The 8,686-nt window shown below is 47.3% G+C and overlaps 1 protein-coding gene across 8 annotated transcripts in view; it reads right to left on the bottom strand.

Moving 5' to 3' along the window:
* Window positions 1–1,991: 1,991 nt before the first annotated feature.
* Window positions 1,992–8,686, bottom strand: part of ATP2B3 (ATPase plasma membrane Ca2+ transporting 3) — a 121,869-nt gene continuing 115,174 nt past the window's right edge. For 5 of the 8 annotated variants that reach the window (XM_074276983.1, XM_074276991.1, XM_074276984.1 and 2 more), the window contains one exon: window positions 1,992–2,392. In XM_074276983.1, coding sequence (XP_074133084.1) covers window positions 2,084–2,392 — 309 coding nt within the window. In that variant the 3' untranslated portion in view covers window positions 1,992–2,083. The remainder of the gene's footprint in view (window positions 2,393–8,686) is intronic. The other 3 variants (XM_074276987.1, XM_074276988.1, XM_074276989.1) reach the window with 1 other exon arrangement.

Below are 8,686 nucleotides of genomic sequence, written 5' to 3'. Positions count from 1 at the left end.
TTGAATGGAAATGGGTTTCAACATTCTCCTTTGCACACGCTCTGAGCATGGGAGATCAGAAGAGGGTTTTTGACATGTGGCGTTTGAAAGTGTCCAGAACTGCTTCATTGACACCAAAGCCAGCATATTCCCTGACTCTAATAGCAGGCAACAGACCAGAGGTAAAATGCTTTTTCTCAAAAACTGATGGATCGTCCAGGGCTCGCTTTTAAGTCCCCCCCAGGGGAAGGAGGGTGACCCAGAGCACTAGAGACTTGGGAGCTCTTGGGAGCTCTAGTCCTCGGGCCTGGGCCGTCTTCTGGGTCTCACAAAGTGGTGCCCTCTTCGCTTCCCCTCCTGGCCATTGTGTTCTCCCCACGGGCATCTTCATTTCAGTCGGTCGAGCCTGGCTTCGGTGGCAAATGTGCTCGTCACCATCTTGGACCGGATCCGAACTCTCTTCTGTCTCCTCTGGCCTTCTGTGGATGGATGCAAGGTGACGGTTGCCCCATGCATGCCGTTTGGATGCAACCGCTTCAGGTTTCCTTTCTTCTGTCCCTTGGTGGGAATCCAAGTAGCGTGCCAGGAAGGATGGCTCCCTAGCAGGAGTCTGGAGCCAGTTAGCTTGTATCTGTTATAAATTGAAGAGCCTGGGATGGATCCTGAATGGGCACCGGCAACTTCAACTTCATTCACTAGAGACCATTTTCTTGACATTGGGATTATGGAGAAAGAAAGCGAAACGTTCTTAGGACTAGAGCGAGACAAGGGAGAACTGAGATTACAGTTCATCTCTCCTCCGTTGGATGGGATGTTTCCAATTAGACACTTTGGTACATTCCTTTTAAATCCTGAAACCCGTTTAAAGATCACCCCCTCCCCTCCCCACCTTGCACTTTGTCTCAAAGCGTAAACTTCAGTTTAGCTCCCTTCATTTCTCCCCTTCGGAATACGGTGTCTTAGCAAAAGTATTCCCGAACACAGCAGGAAGGAAGGGAGCGGGGAAGGAGAAATGAGGGAGGAGGGAAAGGAATAAATGCACAGAACCCAGAATTCTCTCCCTGAAAAATATCCCTGTTCCAACAAAGGATGGCATTTCTGAATTAAAGTGCCTGAAAAAGGTGCAAATATGTGTGAAAGTGGCTCCTGTGGGTGGGCCATTTGCTGGACTGAAGAGAGAGGAAGAAATAAGGAATAGAGATATTCATACATACATACATACATAACATACACACACAGCATCCTTCCTGGCTCTTGAGCTCAGCCCAGACCATAGAAGTTGCTCTCATATTTTTTTCACTTACAAATCCATTTCCATTCTCCCCACCCCACCGGGTGTACAAAACCCCCCTCCCCGACAAAAAACCCCAAACCCAACCCACCCCATCTCAGAGTCTAAGCCCCCGATAAATAATGGAATTGTGGAGGTTATCTTTCATCATTGATCAAAAAGAATAAAACAAGTAGGGAAAACATTCGTCCCCATCTCTAGCATTGGACTCCTTCACTTTGTAATAAGCTAGACCTTGTGGTCTGGATGTACAAATGTCTGTCATGCCAAATCCTTATTTGTTTAATTTGTTCCACTGCTTGCATATAATATGCAAGAAATGTCTTAGGAGAGCCTTGTCCTTTCCCTCTCGTTGAGAGAAGAGAGAGAGAGAGAGAGAGAGAGAGAGAGAGACAGAGAGAGAGAGAGAGAGACAGAGAGAGAGACAGAGAGAGACAGAGAGACAGAGAGACAGAGAGAGACAGAGAGAGACAGAGACAGAGAGAGAGAGAGACAGAGACACAGAGAGACAGAGACAGAGAGAGAGAGGAAGAGAGAGGAGAGGGAGAGAGAGGAAGAGAGAGGAGAGGGAGAGAGAGATAGAGAAGAGAGAGAGAGGAAGAGAGAGGAGAGGGAGAGAGAGAGAGGAGAGGGAGAGAGAGGAGAGGGAGAGAGAGAGAGGAGAGGAGAGAGAGAGAGAGAGAGAGAGAGAGAGAGAGAGAGAGAGAGAGAGACAGTGTGTGTGTGTGTGTGTGTGTGCGTGCGTGCATGTGTGGTGTGTGTGTCTATGTATGTTTATTCCTGTGTGTGTTTGTGAAAAGAGAGAAGTTCCGGTTAGAGTGAAGTTTCCACGCTGTTGAGTGGGCTTCCAGGACTAGAAGAGGTAGCTGGCTTGCTGACATCTGTGGTCAAATAGATACCACTGTCTATGGCATTGTTGTTCTGATTGGAGGGGGGCTGGGGGCTGGCTCGGAGGCGCTCCTCCAGTTCTTCCACGTCAGTGTCATCAATGAGAGGGATGTTGTGGATGTAGTCATTGATCAGAAACTCAGGCGTCGTCGTGAAGTTATGGATGGAGGTCTTGGATGCAGGTTTCTCCAGTCCTTCGTAGAGGGAACTACGGAATGCTTTCACCACCCGGATCTAAAATGGGAATTGATGGGGCAGGAGGGCAAGAATTGGGAATGGGAGAAGAAGGGAGGAAATAAGGAGGAGACCATAAATTGTTCACCAATTGCTACCCACTGGGTCTGTCCACCTCAATGACTTGTTGGAGTTATTTCATTATAACTGTTCATCCCTTGGGGACTGGCATAATGGGCAGCACAGGCTTGGCACATGAAAGCACTTTTAGGGCAATCTGAGAAACTACAGCCTCAAGGAGGGAAAACGGGAGCTTGGAGTAGCCTGACCTTGTGCTAATTCGGACTGCTCTCAGGCCTAGTGGCAACCTCTCTGATTCCTGCATTTGGGATCTCAGATTCCCAGTTAAGGCATCCCCCAGGGGGGTGGCCCTCAAACAATGGCAAAACCACGTTTTAAACGTACCCCACAGGAAAAAAAAAAAACAACCACACATGACTTTGTTCAACCAGTATTGGTCCTGTGGCGTTAAATGCTCCATCTAATACCATGTTGTTGGGTATTTTTTCATGTAATCTGTCACGTGACATCAGAGAGGGCCGCTCGGTTTGGATACCTGCTGCCCTCCGTGGCACCGACACCAACATCACTGAAGAGTTGGGTCGAAGCCTGAGAAGCTGTTACGATCAGGAAGCCGAAGAGTGTGGAAGCCCTTGAAGAGAAGGCTACTCTCAAGGTTTAAAGGGCCCGGGGAATCCACATCGACCTCCTCGGGAACCAGCGGCAGGCCTCAAAATCCAGAGTACACACAACTGAGGCTGAAGTGTGTCCCTCCCGCCTTCTCCTTTTCCTTTCCCCCCAAGGCCCACCCGTCTGAATCTCCGATCCCACCTGTGCATGGTGACGTTTCGTGTACAGTCCCTTATAAATGTGCATGAACAGTTATAAGTCGGAGAATGCATTACCGTGGACTGATCCAGACTGTGGCACGTATAGGAGACAAAACATTATAAGAACAGGGGACGGTCAAGTGACTGGTCAACAAGAACACCCCAAACCAAACCAAATGAAACCAGAGGAACGGAAGTGGAGGGGGTGCTGGTGTTAGACTCTACAACAGAAATAGGCACCTGATGGATGAGTTTAGTGAGCTTAAGCGACCAGAGGGCAGGTTCCTGTACAAGGACACGGGCTTTTGTCTTGAGAGAAGCATTTGGCTTCCTGAGCATACATTCACTGGAGGCAGGACAGATGGCAGTGGAGACAGGATGAGCAAGCGGGGGACACGAGCAAAGAACGGGGAGGAAAACCTCCTTTTGCTTTGACTTTAATAAGCCGAGTAAAATTAAAGGACAAAAACAACAAGAAGGCCACGTTCTCATTTTGTTCTGCCTTAGGAACTGAGATCAAGCCCAGGTGCCCATCTGTCTCCTCTTTGGGGGTCCCTGGCCTCTGCCACTGCTTATCCTGCTCTTCCTATTCAGTAGCTTTGTTAGAAACCTATGTCTCTTCAATAGAGGTTTTCTGCCTCCTTCCCCCTCTCCCCTTTTACGATTTTCTTGAGAGCTCCACTTATGGTTTACACAAACCCCTTGGGTCCAGACCCTTTCAGGTCCGTCCCTTCATGTGCTACGGGTTACTCTTGAGTTTCTCACACGGAATGGCCACGTGGATCCACTGTAACTGCTCAAGGGGACCTCAGAATTCCCGGGCGTGACCCTGTCGGGGGCAGATTTGAACATTCCTCGATTTTGAGCTTTACGGGGCTACCCTGACAGCTTAACCCTGAGGCCGCGAAGAACGGCCTCATGCTTCCAGTGTCTGTGTGGCCACAGGCATCACAAATGGGAGGAATGTGATAGACAAGGCCTTGTTTCCTAACCACTGTCAGAACGGGCCGAGGGCTGGAAGCTGAGAAGTTAATCAGGGAAATACAGAGGTGGTCCTTGAACTGCAAAGAAAGCCCTGCAAATATACAATAAAGACACGGCCTTGGAAAACCAGATGTGTTTCCATGAGCCTGTGCGCAGGGGAGTTAATTGGCACAGAAATTCCCCAATGCAACTGATGGGGCTTCCTTTTAAAAACTTTCTTAAGGGTTACCAGAATGTGTGTTCTTGAAGGAAGGAAACCCCAGGGAGCAGGCTCTGGGATGAGTCCATTGTATTCCATTTACCCAGGGCCAAATGACCCATGAGGGTCTGAGATTGGGACCCAGGGAGGAAGCCTCCTAGCAAAATCCTGGCCTGGGAGTCTGGATTCTTGGCTCAGCCTGGCCACCAACTTGGTGTGTGATCTTGGACGTTCCATCTCAGAGCGTCAGGTTCCCGATTACAAGGAAATGAATGTAGCAGTTGGATTTAATGGGCCCTAATCTGCTCCTTGATTCGGCACTTGGCAGAGCAGTAACTTCAGACTCATGTCCCTGACCCCTGAAACTCTCTCTTCCCATGTTGCCTTGGGATAGTATGCTGTTAACTCGCTAGAGATCATTTGGAAACTTGTACTTCATAAGAGTAACCTCAGTGAGAGTTTTCAGACAAGCTTCAAGAGGTGGTTACTCTTTTGGAGAAGGGCCTATGAAGATGGTAGAATTGGGGGAGAGGGCTGGACTAGGAGAATTCATATCCTGGCTCTGCCATTAGTAGCCTCACTGGGTGGTGACCTCATTGTGTCTTTTTTTTTTTTTTCTGAGACAATTGGGGTTAAGTGACCTGCCCAGGGTCACACAGCCAGGAAGTGTTTAGTGTCTGAGACCTGATCTGAACTCGGGTCCTCCTGACTTCAGGGCCGGTGCTCTATCCATTGCACCACCTAGCTGCCCCCTCACTTCCCTTATCTTTAAAAAAATTGAACTAGTTCAGTGGTGGGTTTCATTTTCTGTTTTTTTTTAAGCTGGTGGAATGCTGGGTAACAGGGGAAGGGAAGATGCCGATGCTATGAAACCCTAATAAGAAAGGGGAAGAGCATCTAGCTTCTGGCATCTTGCTGGGGAGGTTGAATCTTACCCTCCTCCCCAAGGTATGACTAAATGACATCTAAGAATTTTTCCAGCTTGACTCAGGACACTGAAATGACTGCTCACAAGGGAGTCCAGGACACAGTTTTCCAAGTCCAAGCCAAGGTTTAAACTTTACGGAACTGGGAAGAATTACGTTGACTCCCAAGCCAATTAATCATTGGCAACTAGAAGGCGGGAATTGACCGATCCTTTTTTTTTTTTTGTTTTTGTATTGTTTTGTATGTCTAGTACAAGGACCCTGCCTTTCTAAGAACTTTCTTTAGAGACACTTTCCACGGATGTCAATAAAGGCATCGAAGGCAGTACTATTTCAGCCTCTTCCTCATGCAGCAGCTCTCCCCAGGAAAATGAAGGTTTACTAGAGTAAATAAGGCCAGCTAGCTAGCTTATGTGGTTGGAGTTCGAAAGACTATTACTTGAACTATTATAACCATTATTTGAACAAAACAGTTGAAATCCTGCCTTAGACAATAGCTGTGTTTTACTTAACCTCTCAACCTCGGTCCCCTAATCTGTAAAATGGACATAATATCAGCAGCTGCCTCATAGGGTTATTGTGAAGACCAAATGAGATATTTGTCAAAGCTCTTAGCACAGTGCCCGGCCCATAGCAGGTGCTTCAGAAATGCTAATTATCGTCATCACCATCAGCATTATGATCATGATGATGATCGCGATCATCATCATCATCATCATCATCATCATCATCATCATCAATAATTCTTCAGTTGCCCTCGGAGAAAAGATCCCATATTTCTTCAGGAGAGAGAAAACCCCAAGTCCTTTCAACAATGCAAGATGTAATGCCTCTTTAGCCTCCAAATGTCCTAGGAATTGGACAAATTCTGGATATTTTAGGGCTGTCTAGAGAGACCACACGGGGCCTCGGTGGCCCGAGAAAGACTTTGGGTCAAATCCCACCTCTGACATTAGTTATGCAATAACAGACGAGCCATACTCTTGATTTCTCAGAGCCTCAGTTTCCCCAATTGTAAGATTGGGGAACTCTTTCCTTCCAGCACTTTTAATACCTGCCTCACAACTTTTGTTGTGAGGCTCAAACAGAGTAGTGCTGGATAGTGCTTCTATAACTTTTTATTACCTTTGTGACTTAGGTCAAATCACTCAAACTCTTTGGGTCTCATTTTCCAGAGGGAAATGAGGAAGCTGGGCCAGCTGGCTTTAAAAACCCTTTCCAGCTCGAAATCTATGCTAGAAGGTGTGGAAAATGTTTTTCAAGCTTTCAAGTGTCGTATGGAAGTTGTTATTATCATTTATATTTTTGTTTCTTTGAAGAGACACAGATTTGGGGACTTTTTCATGACAAAAAAGTTCCTTTCACTACGGAACGGGGCTCAGTTTTCAAGGCATTGCACGTTACATCCGACAAAGAGGTTTTCTTGCACCACCGGTTTAAAGAGTCTCCACATGCTCATGGAGAGCGGTGTGAACGCAAAGCTGTGAGGCCTCCGACCGAGGCCCGGGTTCGGGTCTTGCAAAGCTGGATGGAAGGTTCGCATGCTGCCAGAATCAAATGAAAAGGAAAGAAAAAAAGGGAAAAAACCCACCCAACCCCCAACCCTCCTGTGACTGCTTCCGGCATGATACAGAGAAACAAGACAACATAGAGGAGGCCTCTGTCCATGGCTGATCGACACAGTCTGCAACCCCCTCAGAGGAAGCATTGGGTACAAAACTCATGCATTATTGCCACAGTAAACATTCGAGTATAAAGGCCCATTATTGCTGGAAGAAGGGCTGCGGACAGGCCTCGAGTGGCCTCTTGTTTCAACAGGGAGAATTGCATGCCAAATCATTGGTGCGTCCATCCATGCCTGGGCCCTGGGGGAAGCTAATGAGGCACGTGGGGGACATGGACACACACACGCGCACACACACAGAAAATAAAATAAACAAACAAGGAAAGCGGAGTTTGTGAATGTATGTCTTTGAATTAAAGTAGGCACTATGAAAGGAACCTCAGGCTCACCACTGGGATAGACAGGCCTCATTCATTCTGTGCTAGTTTGTTTTTATGGTCTATGAGCTTTCACCAGAGAGTAGGGTGGAGGAGGAGGAGGAGGAAGGGGAGAAGAGGGGGTGGGAAAGAGGAGGAGGGGGGGGAGGCTATCCTCTGCAACTAGGTTCTTAATTTTTCTCTCTGGAAGTTACTTCCCAGTAAGTCTGAACTATGAGGAACAGTTTGCAAATATCCCACTTTTCTAGGATGGGGGAGGCACAGGGAAAAGGCCGGGAGTTCTGGATGGATAAAGCATTGGTGAGCGGTTTGAGTTCATGGATAGCCTGCAGGTTCTGAGAGTCTACAAGGATGGTTTCCTAATGCACTGGACAGATTTCTGTCAAATGAGTTGACTTTAGTGGAGTCAGAATGGTCATATTTATAACTGCCAGGGAAAAATCGCAAGTCCCATTGCTGGATTTGTCATACTCTTTTTGACTGGGAAAATATAGACCCTTACGTAGCAGTGGCAACAACTGCTAATCCAAGAGAGGCCTAGACCACCATTTTAATTCTAAAATCGTTCAAGTAAAAATGAATTGGAACAGAAGGGTTTTCTTTGGCCAGAGCTCTCATGCTGCCAGTATTGCGCCTAACAAATGAAGAAGTGCCGATGAGCAGCAGATGTGTGCGACACAGCAGCGGGCAGCAAACAATATTCAAATGCTAATGACGGCAAATGATGATCAAACTAAAAGGGAAAACAGCAGGGGAAAATCCAGGAAGATCCAACTCCAAACAGAAGGCAGCCGAGTCCATCCATTGCCCTTCTTGAGGTCGAACTAGAAGAAATGGGTATGGGAGGGGGTGCAATTGAATTTGGAGATGAAAGGCACGGGGCGGTCCCAGGTCACTGTTTCGGTCAAGAATTCATTTCAGGCTCGGTCTGACCAAAAAGCATTCGGGATGTAGAGGTGTATGGGATGGGGATATAGCCTTGGTGTGCTTAAGACTATGACCGGGGGATGTCTTGAATGTGTATTCTTTAAAAGCCTTTGTAAACAGTGAAGGAGATCTCTGGCTTTTTAAGCAGCACTTTGACAAGGGCCTTTACATCCCTCCCCAACACGCCCCTCAATACCATCTTCTTCACTTGTCTTTCCTGGGCCCCAAAGCATGATTAGGATTGACTGGGCAGTAACCTGGCGGACAGCTTGGAAATGTCAGAAAGTGTTGTGTTATTCTGCAATCGTTTCAACCCTCACCTGAAGCGTTTGCAGCCCCAGGTATTCATCCTCCCTGGGACTGACCAGATCGTTAGAACAGATTTTGATGCCCTAATGTTTTAACATGTAAATGAGTGAACTGTGTT

The sequence above is a fragment of the Sminthopsis crassicaudata genome, chromosome X, assembly GCF_048593235.1.
Source record: "Sminthopsis crassicaudata isolate SCR6 chromosome X, ASM4859323v1, whole genome shotgun sequence".
Lineage (NCBI taxonomy): Eukaryota > Metazoa > Chordata > Mammalia > Dasyuromorphia > Dasyuridae > Sminthopsis > Sminthopsis crassicaudata.
This window is presented reverse-complemented; position numbering and strand designations above follow the sequence as displayed.